We start from the raw sequence: 26,507 nt of genomic DNA, 5'->3' as shown, positions 1-26,507 counted from the left end.
ACAAAACAGTTTCAAGTTTGACGTTGCTGTGCCCAGATACTACAAAAGGTATTTCTGTATCTTCTGCTCTTAAATTGAACATAGATTAAATACATAAAATCTCTAACACAGGGCACGGCCCAAAAGGTTTAAGTTAAAACGGGCAGAAATGGCCAAATATCGGTTTCTTTTCATGGTCCCACTTTAAAGATTACGATGCAAAATGTAAGTCTGTTAGTCTAATATAAAAAATGGCAGAAATGGTTAAATGTGGGTTTATGTTCCAAGAGGTTAAGATCAAGATATGTTTGCTAAATTCAGTCAACATCTGGGATCCAAAATACGGGGTGCAACTTATTAGAAATATGCTCAAACCATATTTCTTTTTGAAAAAGCTCACTGCTGGCCCTAGTTAGCCAGCAACGAGTTGGGCTAAACTATAACTCAGTGTCATTATGCTGTGGGATCAAGTGCCTTTCTTTCATTGAAAGAAAAAAAACATTCAACAAGGCTGCGCTTGTAATGCAGCAGCATTACTTATGTTTTCATTTTTATTTTTGTGTAGCTCTTTTATGATGGTTGTCTTTGAGTACTATAAAAAGTGCTATATAAATAAAATGTATTATTATTATTATTATTATTATTATTAATGGAATTAGACGGACTCAAATGCACTCGGGAACGACGGGAAAGTGATGTATCCACTCCAGTGGGCTGACTTGCCACCTCACAGGGAAGATTTCCATTGCCCTTCCCACAGTTCACAGTGCATATCTATTTACATAAACTATGCCACGGGCATGTGTGTTGCACAACAAATAAATTGGACACCGCCGTGGGGATTTGCATGCTGATGATGAATGATTTATACATTTAGTTTTGCATTATAAATGTTTTACCCCGGGTTGTGTCAAGCGTAATAAAAGTAACATTTCTCTGCATTTTTCACAATCAAATAATGTGATTTGATTATAAGGCAGATACATATTTAAGAAAGCGAATGCCTCTAAATGACACACTTACACACACACACACACACACACACACACACACTGCAAATTAATTAACTCTAACTTCGAGCAATTGAGGTCATAATGAGGAGAACAAATAATTGACAATGTATGTTGTGTTTTTCAGTTCTTGGTTGTTGTTGTTGTTGTTGTTTTACTGTATACCCTCAGTCGGTTGGAACAAACACTCCGTTCTGCTGCCATCCCAGTGTGTGTTTTAATCAAGGCAAACATGAAAACTTGTGCACACTTATTCCCTTCATTGCCAGCAACAACAACACCACAGCAGAAGTATTGCCTTGAATGTGCCTGACACATGCAGTTTGTCTTTTGGCCGGTAGAGGGCGGAATGATTCTACTGGATCCTGCTGCGTACAAAGACATCGTCTGTGCAGGATGGAGCGAGCTGATGTTTGTGCTTTGAGGGTAATATATATATATATATATATATATATATATATATATATATATATATGATTACCCTTCCACCGTAAAATAATATATTTATATATATGGAAGCACCGTGCTGTGAAAATGAAGGGGCTGAGCTCAAGATGTGACAGGTCTTTCCATTACTAAGAGTCATACCAGTGTCGCTAACGAGTCGCCGAACACTGGAGTCGTCGTGTGTCTCAGTTTGGAGCTGATTGCATTTAAAACCTCCGCTGCTCGCGAGCATAACTTCCCAACATGGTTCTCCTTTTGATTCGCCGCTCGCCTGTCACAACGTATACACGCGAGACACCCGCGTGCATCTGTTGAAATATGATGATCGGCTGCTCCATCATGATATTTCTTAACCCGATTAACGCCTCAGCTCCACGCCGCTCACGAAACAAAAAAGCGCTCGCGCAGCCCCTCGGTGGCCTTAATAATCCAGAAGGAGATCCTCTCCTGCCAAAGTCACGTATCGTTCCCCACATGCCGGTTGCCATGGAAACGCCTCGTACATCAGTCAAAGTTGCCGAGGAGTGCGTTAGTTGGCGAGGAGCTATAAACAATATTTGATGCTACGGTATGAGAGAGAGGGGTGACAAGGGTGACACAGCTGCTCCGATTATCAGATATGTGTGTATATAAATATATTTTCCAAATAATCATGATTTAGATGTTCGCTAGACATATCCCGCGGTGGCCCTTTGGGGGGTGCAGTCTGTGCTATTGACTGAGATGGTTGCAAAAGCAGGAGCCCCATTCTGAGGAACTCTGGGGCCCTGAGCCGCAATCGCAACTGTCCGAGGATGATGCGCCTGTAAGATAAGAGCAGCATGTGGTGTATTCAGGAGCCATTACCCATGCTGTCCTCTCAGGCATCTTTATTTTTATTTTATTTTGCCATTGTGACTTTTTCTGTGTATTCTCAGCTAGTGAGTTTAATACAAGACAAAAAAACAACAACAAATAAACAACCAAGGACAAACGCAGCGGTGTCACACATGTCTTGTCTTTATCTTGGGAGGATACATTCAGAGACTTGTTTGCCTACATTTATTAAAATCAGTGCTTGGCAGTTTTATTGCGATTTCCCTTCCAACAACAAGCTGGAATGGTTTGATCACTTAAGGAGGGCGATGCCATTCCACTTAATTCCCTAAATCAATCATCGCCTGGTTGCTTGCAATCTATGATGATGATTTGGGACTAATTTGGCTCGGTGTATCCTTTTGAGCTGTGTTCAATATTAATTTGTCTATTTGGAAATTATCTACTGCCTGCGGTCCCGTTCCACTTACCGTTCACGAGAGACTGCAGGCGAGCCATGCTGCAACGATGCTAATCTGCAGCCATCTTGTGCTACATGCCTTGTGAAAACCCTCACTGGACTTCAAGGTCAACCATGGTCAATGCAAGACATTATGTGTTATATATGTGCGATAACTCGTCATGTCAATCAATAGCATTACTGACGGCTACATTCCATTTAGGTCCATAATTGGCATGCTCACCCACCGACCTCTGACATTGCCTACGGGTACACTTAACGGGATGAAAACAGGATTAAATATTTAGTATTTACAACTGTGCTTTTTTTGGCTTTGACAACTGAAAACGCATGCCCTTGAAAAGAGTCTATTCCCCCGAAAGTCTTGTTCACTCGCTTTCTCGCCGAGAGCTGCACGAGAAGATTGACGCCACTCTGGCGTTTGTCCGTTAAAGCTACTTTGAGCAGCTTTCATTTAGTGTTGATTTTGGCGGCCCCTCTGGACAAATACGGCAATGTTCCCCTCGCACCAGACTCATGTTAGAAAACCTCTCATTTTGCTCCTCACAGGTGGTCCGGCGTAATTACAGCCTGCTGGAGACGCCTTAACTTTTAAAAAAAAGCTTGAATCAGAGGGACGGTATCTTAGCTTAGCACAGGGCGAAACAGCTAGTTTCATATCAAACCTCAGCTTCGCCCGGCTTAACTGTACGCGTTGAAAGAAAGAAAAAGGCAAATATTTGTGTGTTTAAGATTTTTAAACGTGTGTTCTGTGTCCGGTGCAGGCACGGTTAGCAATGACATCGGCAGCACTAAACAGCTCACAGAAGGCCGGCAGTCTCTCTCTCCCCCGTGTCTCTTTTGCCCATCCTATCTCCCCCTTTATTCACGGGAGAGTCCTGCTAAGTTTAACGTTATTTCAGAAGCGTGGATTGTGTTCTGTCAGATGACCGACCGAGGGCAACCAGGAGGAGAATCGATGGGACACGGGGCTGAGCACAGAGATGCATCGTCCTGACCGAGGGGCCACTCGGTATTGAACCACCTCCACAGAGTGCTCTTTGGTTAGAAATTACACCGGAGCATGGTCCTAATTGTAATGTGTTCGAACAAGCGTTCATTTGGTCTTCACACAGCACAAAGCTTCTCAGAAACAAGAACACATAGCTATTGAGAAACCTATAAAACCGGCGGCGGTGAACGTTCAAAGAAAAATGCAGAACAAAGTGTGCGAGCGCCTGCTCCTTTTTGCCATCATGTTGCCAAAAAGGTTTTCATGGCCGTCGCTGAAGCGATATCACATAAAGCTGCTGTCTTCCCGTGTTCGTCCTGCTGACGGCCCGTGTTCGGCTTGTGAGGAAAGGGAACTGAGGGTCATTCGTCACGCTGAGGCATCTGGGAAATTGGGAGGCCCACTTCAATTTTCCACAAGGTTTCCTGTGCACCTGCCCCAACCCCCTCCCCCCATCTCTCATGCTCTTCCTCAATCAATTGAAACTTTCTCGTGAACTTTTTATGCAACATGCCAGTCGGGTTGGAAGCATCACTGCGGCCACATTGGTCAGTGTCGACAGGTCAGAGTCTTGTGCATGTGCTGACGTGGTTCATGAGGGCTGTTCTCAGACTGTCCTCCTCTTTCCTTGTTTGTGTTTTCGGGCCCGCTCGATGCACTCAGATACAAGGTGAGCCTCTCTTCAATTCCATCATTGCACGATCATTGAGTAATTTTGCGGCATCGTTATCGTGATTAAAAGCTCGATTAGCAATCAAAACAACACAAAGCTGTGACTGTACCATTATTTGAAATTATGATTCTGGGTTAGATAAGGACGCACGGATCTGACTTTCTCTCCAACAGTGAGACTTTTGTTGTTCATTTCTTATTCAATTGTCAAATAATTTAAGCTTTCTTTGACAGGATTATGGCGTGCACTGCTTTGTTCCCTTCCTGGAAGATGAAAGCGTTTTTTATAATCAAAGGAAGAAAATAAAATGCAAAGAAATTTTGTATCGAAAGTGTCGTTGTCTCTACAGCTCACACAGACAAGGAGGACTAACTTTGTATGTGCTTTTGAAAATTGACAGATGAGTGCAATGAATGCAATAGCTTCTTGAGGCAGATGCAGCCTTATAAATTGAGGAAAAGCTCTCTGATCTCCGGGATGATAGATCACACCGTACTCTGTTTTTAAAACAACTTATCACACCATTTCACGTTCTATCTATTTCACAACAAGCAATTTCCCTTAGAGAAGGAGTCTGAGTGTGTCTGTGCTTGGTGCATACGAATAGCTAAGTAGTATAGCGCCGTAGATAATCACTGATCCGCCCATGACATGATCAGGATTAACAGTTCTATCACACAAGGTGAGACCCATGGCCGCCCCCGTGCCAGCACACCTTCCATCAAAGTCGAGATTAAGATGTTGTGCACTTGTGAAGCATCATCCAGGCGTGTTGCCCTGGGTCTGAGTGGGTCATGTTCCCGTTAACTGCCTCCGTGTGCCCCATTGACTGTTGGACAAACGAGGGATGCTCAGTGTGAAACAGCGTGTCACTGATGAGGCAACACAGGTGTCCTCTGTGCAAAGACCCCACATCCTAGAAGTTTTTGAGCTGATGAGTTCATTCTCTTTACCTCATCACTAAGACTTGCACATTTTATTTTATTTTAATTTCTTTGTATTTAAAAAAACGTACACTGACGCAGCTGCACTATGCCTGTATACACTTTCATGTCCAGTATGCTACAAAAAAAAAACGATACAAATTAGTGAACAGAAATAAAGATCTGACAACATTGTTTTCCAACTTAAATAAGGAATTCTTTATACAGCACTTGAAACTTGACCTTGATATTGTTTGTGATGCTGTGCGGCTTCATGGAGAGCATGTGTGTGTGTGTGTGTGTGTGTGCAGTGGCGGTCCCCGGGCTCCGGCTAATTGTTCCGTTACACTGGATCACACAGACGGACTCTGTGGAGTCTTTAAAGCAACCGGCCAACATCCTGTTACTTCCATGGTCCGTGATCGAATGCACAGAATGGGGTTCTCCCCTGTGAGGCTGTGCCCTGTAAATGATGCACACGGTAATTAGAGAGTGGCCATGCCGTGCGAATTAAAGGACAACAACAAACAGAACACTTTTACGTGCATAGTTTGTGAGACGGGAAAGCTGGTGAACTTAAGACTCAATGTGAATGTGTTTTCCCTGTTATAGATTGGCAATCGATGTAGTGTTGTCATGCCTTCCCACCCATTGCATGCTGGGAAAGGCTCCAGCCTCCACTAACGCCCCTGAATAGGAAAAAAAGCTGGTGCAGATAAAAACATAGATCTATTTACAATTTTGCCCTGCTGCCACCGACCATTATGGGGGCAAGAATGGCCGGCAATGTGGGAACATGGTGTGGCCACTTCTCACACATCATCCACGCTGCAGCCTGAGCCTGAACAACACATCACAACACCACATCGCTTCCATGTCCACTTCACGCGTTATAGACTTCAGAGAGTGAATACAGTGACTTTGCTTTCATCAGAGGCAGCCTAATCGCGGGAGGATTCTTTGCTTTGTCCCATATGCTGCTTGCAAAAGTGACTGAAGGAGTTTTATGCATTTTTGTAGACGAATTACTGGAGCCAGCCGGGAACGCTGCACTTAGATGACACCGTCTGTAGCTGATTCAGGATTCGCTCACTTAATGGTCAGCTGAGGGCCAAACAAACAAACAAAAAAGGCTCCAAAAGAAAAGTGCCGTAGTGATTGTAATCTTCTGGACCAATCGTGGCATCCCTTTCTCTCTCTTGTCTCCCTCTAACTAAAGGAGAGGGAGACGACAGAGGTGCAAAGAGTGTTTCATGCCATGCATCTTAAAAGCTTTTTTTCCCTTCTTTTCTTCTTGCACGGTTAGCCTTTGGCAAAGTGAAGAAGTGTAGACACCTAAGAATGCCGAGCATGAACTCGGGGAATCTGTAATGTTGGAGAACAGAAGAAAAAAACATTAACTAAAACAGAGAAGAAAGACAAATACTGCCTCTGGAGACGGAGGGAGAGCAGAGCAACCCTGCCTGGCAACAGCACTCATTTTGGCTGGCTTTCATCTGGGCTTGGCCTTTTGACAACAGATGCGATTGAAGCAATTCTCACAGCCTGCATTTCTATTTGTCTCAAAGGTCACCCGTTTAGAAAGTGGAGGTATAGAGGGGGGAAAAGGCAAAGGGGTAGAGCGCTCATCATGGCATAAGCAACAGGCCTCGATGAATCATCGAGGAACTGTGTGCATATGTGTGAGCGTGGGTGTGTGTGTGTGTTATTGTATAAAGATGTATTCATCGGCATGTATGTGTGTGTGTGTGTGTGTGTGTGTGTGTGTGCGTGTGAGTGGGATGACACGTGTTGGCGTGCATTGTATCCTTGCACTCTCTGTTGCCTGTGCGTATACTCGTTGCGTGTGGGTGTACACACATTTTCCTTGGCACTGCCTTTCAGCTATAGCATGCAGGACGCCTGCGACGCCGAGCCCGTGGTCTCTGTGATCTCTTCGTAAAGTTAAAAAGAAGAAAAATAACCTGCATATCCGCTTCTGCCACTCCATCAATTCTGATGACCCCCATAATCATCCTTTTAATCTCCTTTATTATCAGCCTTCCACCCCCCTCCCCCCTCCCCCCCCCTCACCCCCCTCTCTCTCTCCAGCGCTGTATTCTCATCTCTCATCTCCTCCTCGTCTATTCAGAAGATAGCCTCAATGCACACTAAGCCGGCTCAAACTTCAGTCCAATTCTTCTGCATTTCATTTGCATTTTTCTTTTCTTTTATTGTGATCCTATGTGTGACAGGGGTATCTGTAAACACTGCCAATGCAAAGTAAGGATGGGGAATTGGGCCAATTTGGGAAGTTCTCAAACTAGCAAATAATCAAATCAAATGTATCAAAAATAATGAACAACTTTCATGTTGTTAAGGGCAAGACACTCTGATAAGTTGTTATTGCTTAAGTATGCAACATCTGTAAAACATCCTAATTTATTACCCAAAGCGATGGGTATATTGAGATCAGGAGCAAAATAAAAAACACAATAAATTCATAATTTGAATTTATGATTTTTTAGGTCAGTGATACTGATACTGCTTGTATGAAAACATTCTCCCGTCATTGCACAATGCCCCAAGGGCAACCTCAGGCTGAGATGACAGAAGCTGGTGTAGTTGGATGGGATCACATAAAGAAGCATATAGCACATGTTAGAGGAGATAAGAACAAGGTGTTTGGTCCACTCTGACCAAGTTGTTTCTACCTATGATATTACACAGGAGAGATGCTGTTGGACTATTGTTTTTCTCCTTTTGCGACCTAATCACCTCTCAGATAAATCAATAACACTTCCTGCCTTTGTCTCATTTTTGTATGAAACAGTGCAAACACAAAATGAATGTATACTATCAATCAAAAACGTAAGCATTTATTTGAAATGTAAAAAAAAAAAAAGATGTCTTAGTCCAATATATAGGCATTCAAGGCTTTGGGGGAAGTTGTGAAAGTACATCCTGAGTTTAAGAGAATGATGAATGCTGTGTTCTTGTCTTAGCTGGGGGACATAATAATGATGAGACACATCAATCTTTATTACCACTCCACCACCCAGTCCAGAACATCCAAGGGCAACAGAAATATTGCACTCACAGTGATCATTTATCTTCACACACCTGCCTATAGGTTTTGGCTGCAAGGAAATAAATTCCCTTCCAGATCTTTGGACTGCGTGTGCATGATCTTTTCTTTGTTTTTCTCTATGAAAAGTCACTAATGCCAACTTTAAGCCAAGTATTAAGGGTTGTATTTATAGCGGGCAATATAATGACTCAATCTTCATACATAACAGGGGATAATCCTCATTTCAATCAGTCGCGTCCATAATGTATTGTGTCTCCATTGGTGGACTCATCTTTCTATCTTGGCCATGTGGCGCTCTGATTGGCTGACAGACGTAAACACCCACCCTCTCGTACCTGTCGATCTGTGAGAGGCCGCGAGAGCTTCCTCACGCCCCGCCCATCGCGGCCCCTCCGCCCCTTTCCACCGGCGTTCGATCGTGTGGCGAATTGACCGTTGCAGGCTCGGTATGTGGCGCATGAGTATGCGTTTCGGGATGTAACGGCGGTCTCGCGGAGTACCGACGCTGAATTCAAATATATATATATAAATATATATATATATATATAAACACGGGGGGACTCAGAAGAAAACCGAAGGAAAGCGTGCACTAAACTAAGGGAGTTTACGACAGCACGGCTTGGAGGGAGACACGGTAGCGTGGCAGGAGAGGGAGAACTAGCAAATCCAACGGACACAGCACGCAGAAATGGCGGAGCACCATGCAGCCGGCGACGGCAAGCACAAAGCATCCACCAATGCCGGGGGCTCGGTGCACGGGAACAGCCGACCCGGCGCCGCCGGTGTCGGAGGGGGAAAAGGAGGCCTGTCTGGTGGACTGACACAGCCGGCGGGATGGCAGTCTTTACTCTCCTTCAGCATTCTGTTCCTGGCCTGCCTGGCCGGATTCAGCTCCAGACTTTTTGCGGTGATCCGGTTCGAGAGCATCATCCACGAGTTTGATCCATGGTAAGCTAACTTGGCTAACGTGCGTCAGGTCAGCTGGATTCCCTGGTTGCAGTTGCGTACGCTGACAAGGAAAGAAAAGAAGCTTGTTCCGAATAACTCCAATGGGTCATTTAATATATAATATTTGTTCGATAACGATAACGTGTTATTTTACTCTTTTGAAAGTCAGCAGTGAGTGTTTTGAACACCCTTTTGACGCCACAACTAACTAGTTAACGTAGATTTTTTCTTAACGTTAGCTCCTAACGTTCAAGATGATTGTTTTCCCCTTAATGACCAAGGGCAGGTTTTTCTTTTTTTTCTTCCTGAAGTCGTTGAGACAGACACTTTGAATATGAGGCCAGTGGCCCCGCTGAGGAGTCCGCTTTGAAGGACCGTGCATGTCGATGAACTGGGTGACACGCAGCTAGCCGGTCCGGGTTGACGGCGCTCTCTCTGGTGTTGCTTTACAACAGCGTAACAATAGCTGTAGCTGCGGGTACAACTTTTGTTTAGGTTGCGGGAGAACCGTGTGCAGACATCATTGCGCGGTGTGTCCGCGCCCAGCGCGTGCGTTTTAAATGTATGCATTGAGAACTCAATTCTGTGTTCAGCGGGTGAAGTTGAAATGGACGTTCCTGCTTATATGGGGGCTCATCGCTTCAGCAGCAAGGTGCGTGCGTGCGTGCGTGTGTGTGTGTGTGTGTGTGTGTGTGTGTGTGTGTGTGTGTGGGGGGGGGGGGTTATGAATGATTGAGGCGTTTTTTTTTTTACTGCTAGAATTTGTTCTCTAAGACAACTTGCCGAGTGAGTTGTGCATACCCTGACAGTCGTTTTTTTCTTCTTGCACTATTTTTTTTCCTAACACAACCCGGAAATCAACTGATCCGGTCTGGCGTGTCTGTCATCACAATGCGGGATTAGTCCGCGTCGTAACCGTGTCACATGGGCTCACGAGTGTCCTCCGCCTGGTTGCAATGCGTCCTCCCCGCTCCGTGGCGCTCAACCGGGCGGGCAGAACGACTGATGCATTATTTTATTAATTTTCAAGGACAGGTGCTCCATCTTGTTCAGGGTGACACTTGCCTCTTCAATTATGCTGATAACTTGATTGCATTTTATGGCCGAGACTCGGGGCTGCGAGAGAGGTCCGCGCGGTTCAGGGGGATCTTGGTGCCTTCGAGATTGGACTGTGCGCTGAAAAACTGACCTCAGCCCTGTTGATGAGTAGTCCTCAGTGTCACACACTCATTAGGCCTGGGATTATTCCCTCACAGCCTTCATATATCCGATTAATGCCCCGGGTGGTCACACAGTTGCTATATCATCGTTCCCCCCCTCAGTGTGAGGCTATAAAGTGTCACCCAGTCTCCACCGTTAAAACAGCACCGCTATTTGCCAACATGTCACGGAAAAGAAAGCAAAGATGCCCTTTTGATATTCAGGAGTTCATAAGCCCTTGTAGCTATGAGTAGTCTACTGTTGTTCTCCAAAAAACTGTTTTTGGATGGAACTTTCTGTTGCAGGTGCCAAACGGTGATTTCAGCCCACAAAGTAATGCTTTCAACAATATTTAGAAGCGTGGTTCACTTAACTAGAAGCAGCGTTGCAGACTGCAAATAATCATTATTGTGTATATGGTAAAAACATCTTATCAAAACAAATTTACACCAGAAACATATATGTGGTTGGATATTAATGAATCTTGCAATGCCCCCCTCTAGTCATCGTTTGACTCCATGTGTAATCCTGCCTTTCAGCTTGTTGTGAAGTTAGAACCATAGCCATTCATTAACACTCAACTCTTCAGTGTGTATGGCATCCGTAACTCCCGAGCTGTTGTATACATTAACACACAAACCTGACCCCTGTTAGTACCCTTTATGCCAAGAATACTAAATGGGACATTACGCAAAGATTTATTCTGGTATTTACCGTTGACTCTCAGAAGCGAGATTGGCCTTGGTCTCTCTCTAAAAAGCATGTTTTTATGATTATGATGCATCCCGTATAAAAATGTCCTCTCCCTTTTTTTTTGATGGTGAGAAAATAAAACGTATAATTTACAACTGCAGGCATACAGGGTGCTGATTGAAAGTGGCCTGTCACTCCCAGACACACATGATTACTGCTGTTGTCATCTGGATGCTGTTGTCTTTTTCCCCTCTGCACAGAGCCTCAAATTATCTGCAGCTAACCATTGTGTTAAATAAACTGGCAATTTGAAGAATGAAGATTGGATTTACAAGCGCCATAATGTCAAGCTTATTCTAAGCGAACACAATTTTGTAGGCAAGTCCCCCATATGACTCGCCTGATATCTGGCCCTGCTCACTTTGGTTTCCTAATATTTGTTAATTTCTATTCTTTTTTTTAAGACCAGACGGGCTTCAGTTGGCATTCAAGTGAGAATTTGTTTGTCTTCTCTATTCATGGAAGCAATGAATTTCTGAGGTTGTGCCCTGACTTATTTTACTTTCTTTAACCAACCACAATGTAATGCTCATCTTCTCAGGGCAACAGGTCAGGGGAGGTTTTTCTAAGAATATTGTAATAACTGCCAACTAAACGTTATTATGTGGGTGGGTGTAACTCCTCAACCCTGCTGGTACCATTTAGGCAAATAATGAGCTGGATTCTTGGGTGTAGCAACATCGGACATATACTTTCTCAAGTCACACACTGTTATCCTTACTCTCTGTTTCCACCGGTTGACATCAGATCTGTTACCGCTTCGCGTGACTGGAGATTTATGCAAGCCTTTGATGGATGCTCAGTGTGTCATGCAGGATGTTAGCTTTTTGTGGTAAAGTTCACTTTTAGCCAAGTAAGGTTTGCTTTGTTATTGATGCCCCTGTGACTTAATTGAATACTTGCATACATTTTACTTTTATCTTTACTACATTTATTTGACAATACTAGTTAGGCTACTTTGCAGATTCAGATTCATTCTAAATGCAATACAAAAATCAACCAATCAATAAACTATGACGTATTATTACTATATGGGGGCATTTGGCATAATGAGTATACTTTTGGCGCTTTTAAATATATTTCGATGCTAATATTTTTGCACTTTTACCCAAATAATATTCCGAATGCAGGACCTTTAGTCGTGACAGGTTTTTTGTGCACTGTGCTTTAGTAAATAATTTAATCCGCAACATATTGGATGTATAGATATGAATGCAATGACGTGGCAAAAAATGTCTCTATGATATGAATTGGTCACAACTGCTATCCAATGGGACTAGAATTGAGGAGTTTGGTAACTTTCATTGCTTTTAATAAGTAAACTAAATGTTTGTTGCGGACATCGTCACTGGTGCTCGTTGCTAAAAGGTCGCTCGATTGCCAAAATGCTTCCACTGCTAAATTACCTGCTAAATCCGTTTATATTTTTTGTTTTTTGCAAGATTAGAAATAGGCTATCAATTTCGAAGTTGAAGGGCTATCTTCCGTTTCAAGGTTGGAAACCGTTGGGATTGTAGTATTTGTGCCATCTGCTCCTGTAGCATTTGTGTGCCATCTGTGCACACTTGCTACAGCAGGTTTACCTGGTTAATAGAAGATTCAGCCCAAGAGCCCTCTTAAATAATCAGAACATTTCTGCTCTTTCTTTGCGCTCATCCAGCTCGCCCTTATGCTCTTATTCACCTTGCCTCTCCGCTGGAACCCTGCAATACTTGGGTGCAGCAGAAAAGACAATTGTGACAACCACTGTTGTTGTCTCTGTATCTGTATATCCTGATCAACTGGCAGCTCGGCTCCTCTACCACCGCAGATGGAATGTGATACCGAAGCTCAGACCTTTTTTAATGGAGGCAGGGAGTTTGTCATGTCGGACACAAAGCAAGCATCCAGTGATATTCAGCAGCTTTTGTTTGTTTAAACCGAAACAGAAATAGTGCGATTTGACATCTGAAATGTCAGTCGCTTCACAGCCGCTTTCTCAAAGCTCACTTTGATATCAGTGAAAACCTCAGAAAAAGATGTTTTAATGTTTCTGATCCCTTTTTAAAGATACAGTTGTTGCTGCTCAAAGTGGTTAACTGCTGCTTCTCCACAAGTGTTCTTACCACTTCAGCCAGAACAATGATATGGAGTTGCAGCAATTATGTGTTCTCTCTTTTCTTTCCCTCTCTTCCCTTCTGTCTTTTTCACACACACAAAGCATGACTCCTACCTCAAAGTAGATTAGGCCGTACAAGAAGCAGCTGCTGGTACAGCAACATGTGAGCTGAAGCTGTAGTGTGGGAAAATGGAGAATAAGTTGTGATTGATTTCCCCCCCCCACCCTCCTCCTCCTCGATTGACTGTCCAACGGCTTATGAAATATTCAGCGTTCAGGCGGTGTCCAGTTACCTGCAGCAGAAATGGGTTTGAGAGAGCACCCATCCTCTGTTATTACAGTCCGGCTTCCTAGACTAACATTATTCTTAGTTTAATAGATTTGAGTTACCGCGTCAACTTATTAGCTGTTTCACAGCAGTGCCAGAGGTAATGACTATTTTGGCAGCTACTCTTTTTGTTTCTACTCCAGCCTTGGAGGCTGTGTGTGTGTGTGTGTGTGTGTGTGTGTGTGTGTGTGTGTGTGTTCGTACGATGGAGGCACTATTAAACACAATTTCATACCGGATTTACTAGTTTGTTTTTATTTGTACAACGAGGTTAACATTTAATTTGCTGTGCAACATCAGGAGAATACGACCTCTTCTCACTCAGAAGGCGGCACAGGTTCTGGTCCAGGCTCTGGTCATCTCACGGCTAGACTATTGCAACTCCCTCCTGGCAGGTCTACCTGCTAATGCCATTCGACCTCTACAGCTCATCCAGAATGCAGCTGCTCGACTGGTCTTCAACCTCCCGAAATTTACCCACACTACTCCGCTCCTCCGCGACCTTCACTGGCTACCGGTGGCCGCCCACATCCGCTTCAAAACATTGGTACTTGCGTATTGTGCTGGGAACACATCGGGTCCGGTCTACATCCTGGACATGGTCAAACCGTTCACCCCAGCACGTTCACTTCGCTTGGCTTCTGCCAATCGGCTTGTAGCTCCTTCACTTCGAGCTAAACACTCAACAAAATCACGACTGTTTGCTGTGCTGGCTCCTCATTGGTGGAACGAGCTCCCCATTGACATCAGGACAGCAGAAAGTCTCTACATCTTCCGTCGCAAACTAAAAACACATCTTTTTCGATTATACGTTGAATAGGGAGGGTAGAGCCGTAGTAGCACTCTAGTAGCACTTAAATGTCCCTTACCGATAGCACTTTGTTGTTTAGCACTTTAGTAGCACTTAAATGGCACTTAAGGATAGTTCTTTGTAGTTTAACGTTATTGAAGAAATTGTACTTGCTTGATTCTTGTTGTTCTGAGTTTGGACTCATGCTCATGTTAAATGCACTTATTGTAAGTCGCTTTGGATAAAAGCGTCAGCTAAATGACATGTAATGTAATGTAATTTGAATATCAGCCGTAATAATTCACTACAGCTGAGTTGAGTCTCTTCGTCCTGTCTTCATACCCTCTATTCTGAGATTATCGTGATTGTGAATAATGGGCAACGGTTTGTGCATTCAGCTTTGCAGGGCATTATAATGTATAAAGGTGATAGAGCGCTGGTAGCTGACCCCCTAGTTTTCATCCCTCACTTAAGCCTGTCAGACAATTTGGTTGGGGCCATTCCGAAAGCGTTGGCAGGATTGCCACCTAACAAGGGGTGCTTGTCAGCAGCTCGGAGGCCACGTGAGTCACGGGTGCCTTGATGGAGGATAATGGCACTGAGTTGCCCAATTTGTTAGCTTGATGAATTGCCTTGCGCCACATCCAGAGCGATGTTTGTGTGCTCACCTGCATATTAAAAGCTTCACAGGGTGGCCGGAGCAAGTTTAAGTGTTTGTTTAATTTTACATTTAAATACATGAGAGTGGTGGTGGGGGAGAGGTTCAGCTTAACCCGCTGTTTGCATAAGCTACAGCACAATGTAGCCACGGCTTTTCAAAATTACCTTGAGCCGGTCCTCTGCCTACCTCTTCTCAACCTTAGGCGTTGTGCTTCTGCTGGCAGCCGTTCGCTAATGAGAATTTAAGAGCGTTGAGCATTGTGTTCCTACTCCACGCCCTTTTTGGAGGCTAAAGTGTGCTATCGTGGACTCCTATAACTTTAAAGCATGGCAGCAGTGCAACACAAGCATCTGATTACACCCAAGCCTGGTGCTCACATCTCTACACATCTAGGATGTGGATGGCAGCATTCACAATTTTGTACGTTCACTAACCAGCAGGACTCCAAAGTTTTAATTAAATTATTGTTTTGGTTTGAAGGTCAGTTTGCAGTAGACATTTAAAGTGTGAGTATTTTCCTCACAGCCGGCTGAAGTGGAACACAGTCATTGTTTGCATAGGACTGAACCACTGCTTTTAACTAGAGTTTTATTCATACAAGTGTTCCGCTTTGGTAATGTTACTTCAAGGTTGCAGTGGTGCTGCTGAAAAAACGAGACTTCAAGTTATTTAATATAGTTGCCATATGGTTGAATTTAAGTGTGCTTTAGAAAGCACACCTGGATAGGTTTCACTGATTTCGTATTATGAAGACCTAATATCAAGTATTACTTTCTAATCTAACAAATGTATCCTTTAAAATCTTTTTTTTTTATGTTAACAATATATTTCTCTTGTGGTGATCTTGCAGATATAGAAATGTAAAAAAAGAAACGAGCAGACATGAAAGGGTCCGCCTCCCCAGTACATTCTCTATCTAATAAGGTGTCCTTGGCTGAAAGAATATTGAGAGCCTCCGGTCTAACTGTATCCTCTCCTGGCGGTGATTTTGGAACGGGCCCAGAGACGACCCTGTGTAGCAGAACGAAATCCATCCCCTGTGTTCTCATCGACAGGAATCGCAGACAAACTCTGTGCGCCTACTCGCACGCCAGTGTGTGTCACGCAGAAGCGGAGATGCTCGGCTGATGCAGCTTTCGTCGAGCCGTTTGTTCTGTATTGTCACAGGCGCTTTGATGCGATTGTCGTTCCATGACCACCCGGTCTGCAGAACCCATCCGACTGGGAAAAAACAGACGGAGCGACATGTCCGCTTAGCAAATGCAGCTTTGTAATTGACGGCACTTTTTTTTGTAGCCCCCGTGAGTGCGTTCTCTCGTGTGTTTCCCCGATAGCGAGTTGCTCCGTTTCAGAAGCAAACGCACCACTACCAACTGACATCCCTTCACTTTTCTATCTCGGTGAATGAGTAATATTGGCCAGCATTTACTGGGTGTAGTCTTAGACTTTAGAAAAAAGGGGTTGTAAATTCACACCGTGCATGTGTTTTTGCACAAGTACATCACAATATCTGCTCGTTATGACTGTCTCGTGTCGTCACCCCGAGGCCGGTTACGGAATATCACTGTTGGTCCGACAACCCTTGAATATTGTCTCAGCCTCGCTGTATTTTCCTTTTCTGCTTCCCGCTGGCTTTGAAGTGGTCCTGGATGTCCTCTGGATGATGCGGGATGGAAAGCGGGGCAGAGGGAACAGAGAGGATCTGTGCTTATCATGTCCTTTTACTGACAGGAGTCAGCGTGCAGCTCTGTGGGCGAGCGCACCTGCATACAGAGAGGAGAAGAAAGGAGGAGAGAGAGATACAGTGGTGGGTTGGTAGGAGGTGGAGGGGAGAAATTAATGCCTGCCAGGCATCCAATCTGAGGGAGGTTTTGGTTGTTGAAGCCAGAGAGATTTCATTGTTCCAAAAAGTGCCTCATCAGTTTGTGCGTGTGTGTGTTCATGTGTAGTGTTTGTGCTTTGTTTTTTTTTAATGCAGGGAGGATAGGGTTGATTTTCTATTTTGTCTGCCTCAGCCTCAGGTTAAATTGAATGTCTTCTGTAGTCTACTTACAGCAGAGCCCATTTAATACGATCAGCTACTCAAAGCATCTCTAAAGCATTACTGAATAGTTAAAATAGCTCAGCTCAGCTTATTCTTGAGTAATTTTCCCCCTTTTCCATTTAAACCCTCCACCACTTTGCAGAAACTCCCTAGGAATTCACTGTTAGGCATCAGCAGTAAAAACAGGTAGGTAGCTGAGAGCTGGCTTAATCAAATGAATTCCCAAAGCAGAGGTTATTATGAAAGTCAGGTAGTTTTAGCCACACAGTGCTGCTTTTTGTTACGGTTTTGTCTTGTTTTCCCTTTCCTCGTTGCAAGGTAAGATTGTTGTAAGCCTATTGAATATTTTTGTCAGTTATTTGGTTTTTCTAATTATTGGAATTCCGCACCGTCCGTTTCGGGCTTTTATCACTATGGAAATAAACTAAACCCCATAACTAAAGGTAATCTCTCATATGATGTTATTGCCCAAAGGGTTCCCTGGCCTCTGCCTCTATTCCCACTGCTCTGTTTTCTTAGATGTCCCAGTAGATCTTCCACAGTACTGTATTTTCTCCTGTTAGAATATTTATACTATATCTATTGGAAAGTCAGAAAAAATGTCTCTATAGCGCCCCCTTTAGTTGTAAAAGCCCACGCTTTTTGCCAACTATCATCGTACAGATGTCTGCTTGGGTCTTCTCTACAAATGCTTCTTAGAGACCATTAAGCTCTGCCATTTTGAATTTTATAAAAAAACACGTTCTTTCCATCTGCTCTTAATCGCTTGGTCGAAGTTTGATCCTTCGCCGTGAACGAATAAACTGATATAACTCGACCAGGGCTGCAACTAACAATTATTTTGATAAATTAGATTAATCTATGAATCGGATAATAAAACAAAAAAGCATTAATTTCCAACCCTTTATTCAACAGAACTGTGCCAGGAAATGCACACTTAACAGGTACCGTAAATTCCGGACTATAGAGCGCACCTATCTATAGGCCGCACCTGCTAATTTTTAAAAGAAAAAAGAAACTGTACATAAATAAGACTGACTTAAAAGGGGGCGTGGCTTGGCTTGTCTCCGTAAAAACAGTTATTTCCACCGTTCACCACGGAATAAATAACCACTAGTTCTGCTTTATACTTGTTGTGGACATCCCATAAACGTCGGAACATCTAACGCCCTGGTGTTTGGGTTCATAATGGCCGTTTCTCAATATGCGTTCTTGTCCGTACTTGTGTTCTCGTGGACTTGTGAAACGTCATCAGTCGCGGCCCAAGTACTGTTCCAATTCAAAAGTTTGCTTCTCGCAAAGCACGGTAAAAATGCCCGGATGTGACTTGATCCGCCCAGTTTCCAAAGGATGCATCAGAGGAGACTTGTGCGTACTTTGGACAGCCAATATCCCACAATGCATTTCGCACCAGCGACGGGGAGCAATGGGGAAGGACAAAATACTCAACTGAAAGTTGACTTTTTCTAAATACTGTTGAGTCACGGAATGTAATTTTAGGACGTTTTCAGTCGAGAAGTTATTAGTTTAAGCATCAAATCTGTGGTCGGTTTGTCGAGATTCAGCCGATAAAAAATATGCGCCGACGGTTTCGGAGATTTGAGTTCCGGCTCTTGGGACCGGTGAGCCTGCAGCGCCGGGCGGTCAGCGCTCAGTGTGGCCGCCGAGAACAGCCTGATGTCGGCAGGACTTTTTCAAATGATCCGCTGGCTCTGGTGTCTCCGTAGCGGTTACACATGAGATATCATTCTGTTTGGAGGATCTAACGAGCACAAAGAGTTTATTATTAGTTCACAGGTTAAATCAGTTTAACTGAGGGTTGCAATTACAATAACTATATTGTAGAAGAACTGTTAATATAACTATATATATATATATATATATATATATATATATATATATATATATATATATATATATATAATTTACAGTGAATAATTGGAGTACATATATATATAATTTACAGTGAATAATTGGAGTAAACTCATGAGCAAGAACAGCTGACGTGGTGACGTCATCAAGTTCGCTGCTGTTCCAATTGCAGAAAGACCGTCCTGCGTCCTCCCGTCCTCTGGAGTCTGGACTCCAGAGTCCAAACTCCCAAGTCCAGACTCCAAAAGAACACAAGTCTGTACTCGGCATACTTTGGATTGAGAAACGGCCAACATCATCCCTAGGCTCACACAGCTCGAAGTTTCACCGACTCCGTCTCGATAATTTCCGTTTCATGCAGCATGCAGGCGGGCAGGAAGGGAAGGGGGCGTGGCTTGTCTCCGTAGAAACAGCCGTTCACCACTGGGGAAATAAGTTAGTTCTCGCACAACGTTACGGGTCTCTCCGATGGTCTTTGCTCTACCGGCTTTTTTTGTTGCTCCGCTTTGTTATACTCAAACATCTCCGCGTCTTATTGAGTGGCGTAATAATCGCGCGACACAACGAATCGATAATGCAATTCGTTGCCAACTATTTTAATGATCGATTTTAATCGATTCGTTGTTGCAGCCCTAAACTCGACTCCACATGATCAGATCCTTTCCAAATTCCACCTGTGTGATGAAACGCCAGGCCTGAAGAATAGTACAGTCTAATTTTTAATTCTACTCGTATTGCCACCTACTGGTAACAGGAAGGAAAATGTTCTCTACTTGCTTCTCTTAGTAGGTAAATCAAATTTGTTCCACACAAAGACTTTCATGATGCCAGCACACAAATCATTTTATATTTTGTGTAACACTGTTGCCGTGGCAACCCATTCTTCGCATAAAACAACGAAGGGGCTTTGGAGGGACTAAACATGCTCCATAACTAAACTCGGCACACGCATTTAAAGTCAAAGATGTAGTTACCGGATAGGATTTAAATTTTTCTAAATGGTGATTCGGCTCGATAGCTCCCGCTATAAATGTAAGCAGCCCCAGTGCTATGTTTGACCTACATGTATACAACTTTGTAGGCACATGTAACATGCAAACTGAAAAGAAAGTCTCTTGGGACCATGCTCTAAACCGTACCGTAAGTCGACCATTTTGATTTCTGTGTGATTTCTTTTTTTCTTTTTTTCATGCTTTAGTCCAGCCCATTCCTAGGGATAGGCTTCAAATTTGGGCAGTACAATCTGAGGAATGGGTGGAGGAAGGCCCTGGGCAGAGAGAAATAAATGGCAGACGAACGAATAGAGTGGTGTCAAGTAGAACAGAATGACAGCTGCAATAGGTTGTCAATCTGTGACTGGCTGAGAAATACAAGCCTGTCATGCGGCTGTCATATTATAGTGGGTTATCAAGAAGAGCAGCTGGCAGGTAGTTTGGGTCAGCAGATATGAAACAAGGTGGTGCAGAGTCTAGGGCTTGACCCAATTGAAGGACAAAATGCCACCAGCCTTGTTGGACCTTGAGGGTAACCACCTTTTGGTGAGGTTTGTTTGGATTGGTCAAAACTTGTTGTGGATCAAACAACTAATATCTGGTCCGCTTTGAAGGAGTGGTCTCGTACCGCTGTCTAGTGAACTCTGGAGTGGTTAATTTCTGATGTGAACACCAGAAAGAATCACATTAACCGTACTATTTGCGTGTCATTGAATCGGTTAAGAACAAGTTTGCTTTTCCTGTTTGGGTTACTGGGGAACTAATAGCCTATTTACATGTTTGCTACCACTGAATGTGATGCATTTATTGTTTATCAGACCACAAATGAGAAACCACTAGCTAGCACAGTTAACTAGCTAAATGAGTAGAATTTAACAATTTAATTCTCCAACCTCAGACTCGTGTCACAGCACAGGGAAGCACAGCACAGCACAGCACATCACAGGCATGGAGAATATCATTGAGTCTTACACGGCGCCAATGGTATGACTAATAATCGAGCAGCAGTTCCACCACACCTTTGTGACTTTTGTTCACAATTTCTGGACCGTTTGAGTTTTGTACTCCAGTAATGTAATGACTTTCTTCCACTGTATTTGATGACTAAAGTCACTTTTAGGACATATAGTGTTTTTTACAAATAGTTTAATGAAAGATAAATATAGAAATACAAATGCATCATTTTAACTTTAATTATTGGCACTGAATCACCCATGTATTTAAATTGGCAGAGCACTCAATTCCATCGTCCAAGTGTACACATGTTAACTCATACATGAGGACTTTCTCTTTTTGTTGCGTACCACTGCTGACCTCTGGAAACGGATGACGGTTCTGGATCTCTGCATGGCAACTGTGACATTTATGCAATATAGGCAAAGGGAGGGAAATTGAAATGAATCAATGCAACAAATGAATCAAGAAAGTTTAAAGTCACTACAATTCTGTTCACGGCATTTAATATTCAATGTAAGCTGTTTAAACCAGAAACATTTCTTTGTGAACTCCGATGTCACAGGCAATAATGTGGAAATAGTTATTTTGTCACGTTTTGACATTGGATTTGCTTATATTTATTCATGAGGAAAGACCACACATAAATCCCCGGATACTGGGGTGGCTTTTATTTCAGTTCACTCTTTCGGGTCAGTGTCATCACTTTAACACCTGCCTTCCACCATCATCTCCATGTCAGTCAGAGTGGTAGAAGGCACAACGTAATGTGAGTGCTGGCTGAGAACAGGTTCCTCTCATGGAAACTTCAGACATTGTTGGCAAACAGCTAACCTGCTGCTATAAAAAAAAGGACTTAAGGAATGCTTTGAGAATAGCTTGACTCAGGCAACCCACAGCATGCGTGCACTTGCAGGCTGTTAGATAAACAGTTTGTCTCAGACTTCAGACATTAAACTTCTTACAATTAAAGTGAAATATTATGGGCTTATCACTGATAGTTTTTTTTGAACCCTCTTTGAAAAGAATAATAGTATAAATGAGAAAAGGGGCCGACTAAATATAAAATATATAAAGCCAAAAACATATATATAGAGCCAAAAACAATCCAATAAGAAATCCTACTATTCTGATATTGGTGATCACACCTGCGTTAATAACTTGTACAATCTTGTCGGACCACGCCTGAAGCGAAAAGGATTTGTTGCAGTTTCTGAGATTAAGCGGGATTAAAAGCCCGCCATCATACAGTAGGGGCTAAAAAAAACTTGGATGAGTGCATCATGTTGGACAGTGTTTTGGTTTTTCTCTTAACCCACTGGGAACACACACCCATGTGTGTATTGTTGCACCATGACTTGTCCAGTATTCTGGTACGCGTAAAAAACTACAACATTTCAAGCGATATTTTGCATAGTTATGGCTTAAAATCCTACTTTTATGATGCTTCCTCAAGCTCTAGCAAAGTCTTCAGAACAGATTTGCTGAAATTAATAGGTAAAATACAAAATTCTCCCCCTACCTAACTCCTCTATTTAATGTGTCCTTGAGACATCTAGCACCACAGGAGTAGCCTTTCTTTCCAAATGCTAATCGTTGCCCCAAGTGCCACGCTCCCTCTCAACAGCCGCAGTCCTTCAACATTTCCCAACTACAGGGATGGACTGACCCACTCGATGTTGAGGCTTCTACGGATACCCTGGAAATTTGCTGTAATCCTTTGAAGCTCTCAGTTTCATTGTTGAGTTTTGTCAAGCTGTTTTTTGCTTGGTGGGGGAAGATGCAAGGGCAATCATTCTTCGCCTCTGTTATTGAGTCGCAGCAGCTGATTGGCACACTTTCTTTCTCTTCCTCCGAGTCACCATATGGATGTCATGGTGATGCCAACATATCCCTCATATCTTCTCTTGCTTTGTCAGGAGAAAACAAGGTGAAGATGCAATCACTTTGCAGGTCCTCTACTTTTAAAATAAAAATGTCCTATGTTTGGTGTCTGCATACACTGACGTTCGTATCTCTCTTGCCATTCGCGGTCATACATTTTGAGCTGAGCGTAGAGGGGCTGCACTGGCAACCTTCTTGCTAGGTTTAGCAGCTTTTGGGGCTAGTACTGATAGCTACTTTCATTGGATTGGAAAAAAGTTGGCAACATGGGTGGCTTATTTTCAAAATCTAGCGTGCCCTTGCTAATTTCTCAAGATGATCAACCGTAGCTTTAAGATTAGTTGTAATCTTTTTGCTTGGAGCCATGTTCCAACATGACCAGAGGCGTTTATACTCCATGCGCTGTTCGTTATATTGTTCTTCGAAATGCCAGAGGGCGTACAAACAAAATGATCTGTGAGGAATCAAGAAGACAGCGAGTGTAACCCATAGATATGCCCATAGACTGTAGGTGTAACAGCCATAAACCAACCCCCACAATGATGTCGAGGGGTTTTTACTTTCTGTAAACTTATATTCATGGACTACTTTATTGCCTTTAGTCTGCTCAGCCTCCTGAGGACCAGTTTCACAAAGAGCTTTTTGGTGCAACATTTGAGTGGTTCCTCCCTACTCCCCCGACTCTGCTTCAGTGCAAACAAAAAGCTGGAGCTTTGTTGGAGGCCTCCAGAAGCCTGAAATACAAGACGATGCTTTTTCGAGGGTACTCTTTTAGAGTGCATTTCTTGTTAAGCAACACGTGGCTCCTTTTTGACAATTCCTCTGTGTCCATTAAACCTATAGCTGTAGGTAATTATCTGGATTGGTCTCGACCTTTTGCTAAACTCCTCAGTATAATGACGCCCCGGGCTTTGGATTTTAACGAGTTCTCGGCTCCATGTAAATGTTTTAGTTATAGATCTTCAATTTATTATTTATGATGGCATTTTACTTTTCATGCTCTTGTTGGTGTTTTCTTTTTGCGACAAGTGCTGCTTTCAACCTCGCTGATCCTTCGCATGCGACACTAAAATCAAAGACACTGAAGTTAATGTCGGCCTGTGATGGTTCCGTCTTCTCTCCTGGAGTTTATCTCAACCTGTGACCTTCACGGCATGTTTCCTTTTTTAAGCGGATGCATTTCTAGTTGGTGAGATCAAGGAGGATATTACCTTCACTTAAGAAATGAAATCCAGCTCTGATGATGGCACCTCCATTAAAAATGCTCCCAAAGCTTTAGCGGAATATATGAAGGAGATCATTAGGCTCTTGATATGATTTCACTCGGGAGAGATATGTGACCTCAGACTTCGACATATCCCTTTCAGTATAGCTCCAGCAATTTGGCAATTACCACAGTCATTAGACTTTCATTTAGCATGACTTCTTATCTTGACCTTGAAACATACTTTTTTCAATCAGAGTGGCAAACCGACAGAGGTATTCTTCCTTCTGTCGTTCTCGGTTTCTTATTCGCTAGTTTCCTCGTTTTGTTTCATGTGTTCTGTGTTCTTTTCCCACGAGTACGTCTTTCTAACTTAGCAAGCAAAGTCTTGCTCTCAAACTGTGATCTAACTCCCATCTGGTCTTCACAGCCAGTAGCTAGCTACCCATAGTTTAATTTCAAAGCTAGATGTACTTGTAGAGGCCCTGCATAGCTCTGTCACCTGTCATCCTAACAGTATTAAACATTGGTCAATGCGTTTAGGTTACAGTTATGTTGAGGTTTTAATGTATTTCCTCCAGTCTTTGATTATATGCCCCCCCCCCCCCCCCCAGCAATTCAGTGTGCCAGTGAGGAGGTTAAGGAATATAATTTTTCCCCTAATGCTCTCACTGTTGCCATCTGGTACATCAATTTGTGTGACTTCCAGTGGGATTTGGCTGCCAGAATGGATCTATTTCCCTCTTTATTACGGACTGTAAACTATATAGTATTTCTCCCCTTTTTTTATTGAGCGCTCGCACAATGAGTCGGTCAATTGATAAACCAGCAGAAAATTATAGATCAGCTATTTATATTATTGTTAATCTTCAAACAGAAATACCAAATGTGACCATTTCCCAGTCTCTGTGCGGGATTGTTTGTTGCTTTTCTTTGTATAATGCACAATGTGTGGGTCTTATATGACTTTTTGACTAATGGTCAGAGTGCTAGGATATTTTAAGGGCCATATTTGGCTATTTTCAGTTATTTCACAGACTGAACAATTTTAGAATTATCAAGAAAATATCACAGACTGTTACTCGCAGCCATACTATGTTTTGCCTTTTGATATTAAGGTACTGAAGGCAAAATACATTAGAGCCACAGAAAGATTCAATAGCATTTCCTCAGAAAGCAATTGTCACCGTTCTTTTGAGAGGGTTTAACAGAACTTCTTCAAGCACGGCCCTTGACTTTTGACGATGTAACACATATAGCTCAATTTGGCACTGGTGCATTACGGTGATGTAATAGTCTTGGCGAGTAGGTAGCCAATAGCCAGATGTTCTTCCAGCAAACTGATTTCTCAGAAGTGATGTTTAGGGATGGTTGGTTCAGCCCGATTTTACAATCTATCCCGGCTGGGACAAGTTGGGCTGCTCTTTTCCAGCTGAGGTGGTGTTAAGGTATTTTCATTCTGCCTAAGAGCAAATGAGCCTCATCTCCGGAGCTGTTGCTGAAGGTACGGCGTGTGACTTTGCCTCTTTATCGTGTAATTTCTACAAACAAAATGAAAAAAAAAAACCAACCTTTGTCTTAGGATAAAGATGTCGATCACCCTGACTTGATAGAGGGTGCTCTGAAACTGGCACAAAGCATGTCTCTTTAAGAGGTACTGGCTGTATGGCTTGTGACATTAGTCTTGCTGTCTGCATCAGCATCATTCAGTTGCAGAGGGATGATTCCCCCTACTGCATTTCTGGGCTGCAGTTCAATCAGGAGTCAGGCTGAGAGAGTTATCTGTCTCTGTCTCTTTCTCCTTTTCCATCAGCCTCTCTTCATCATGTACACACACACACACACACACACACACACACACACACACACACACACACAGCCTACCTGCAGTTGCTGCAGCAAGAGCTGCCGTAATGTCATTCTGGCACTAGGTTTGGCCCTATTCGATAGACAATAGCTGAATTTGGCTAAGAATTAACCGCAGTCCCATCTTTCAGGCTAGCTGTAATAGGGTGCTGGATATGTCCCTCCACACCCCACACCCTCTGGCTGGGATTTGGAGATTTGCTACCCAGATAAGTGAGTGAGAGGAAGCCTTTGCTCCCATCCACCGCTCTGACTCTATCCAGTGTGGAGTTTCCATCCAGGATGAGCTCATTGTTGTCTTTTATGTATTCTCTTTGCCCAGAAGCCTCGTTTTCAACTAAGATGCTATCCCTGCGCATTTCATACAGATACATTATCTGGGAGTGCTTGTGCTGCTTGATTTTTTTTTTATCATTACTGAAGTATCGAAGACGGATCATGCCAACTGTGTTTCAGTGGGCAATGAAATGAGCGATTCCATTTCTGTTGTGTTTGTAGACACCTCGCTCATGTCATAGCAGTGCCGACCGCTCGCTTCACTGTG

General features: G+C 43.2%; 1 protein-coding gene across 1 annotated transcript in view; it reads left to right on the top strand.

The window, feature by feature from the left end:
* Window positions 1-8,783: 8,783 nt before the first annotated feature.
* The window catches only part of LOC117738666 (dolichyl-diphosphooligosaccharide--protein glycosyltransferase subunit STT3B), a 66,092-nt gene continuing 48,368 nt past the window's right edge, over window positions 8,784-26,507 (top strand). Inside the window, exon 1 of the mRNA XM_034544671.1 lies at window positions 8,784-9,317. Within this exon, the coding sequence (XP_034400562.1) occupies window positions 9,058-9,317 (260 nt within the window). The 5' untranslated portion in view covers window positions 8,784-9,057. The remainder of the gene's footprint in view (window positions 9,318-26,507) is intronic.

The sequence above is a fragment of the Cyclopterus lumpus genome, chromosome 11 (genome assembly GCF_009769545.1).
Source record: "Cyclopterus lumpus isolate fCycLum1 chromosome 11, fCycLum1.pri, whole genome shotgun sequence".
NCBI lineage: Eukaryota > Metazoa > Chordata > Actinopteri > Perciformes > Cyclopteridae > Cyclopterus > Cyclopterus lumpus.
This window is presented reverse-complemented; position numbering and strand designations above follow the sequence as displayed.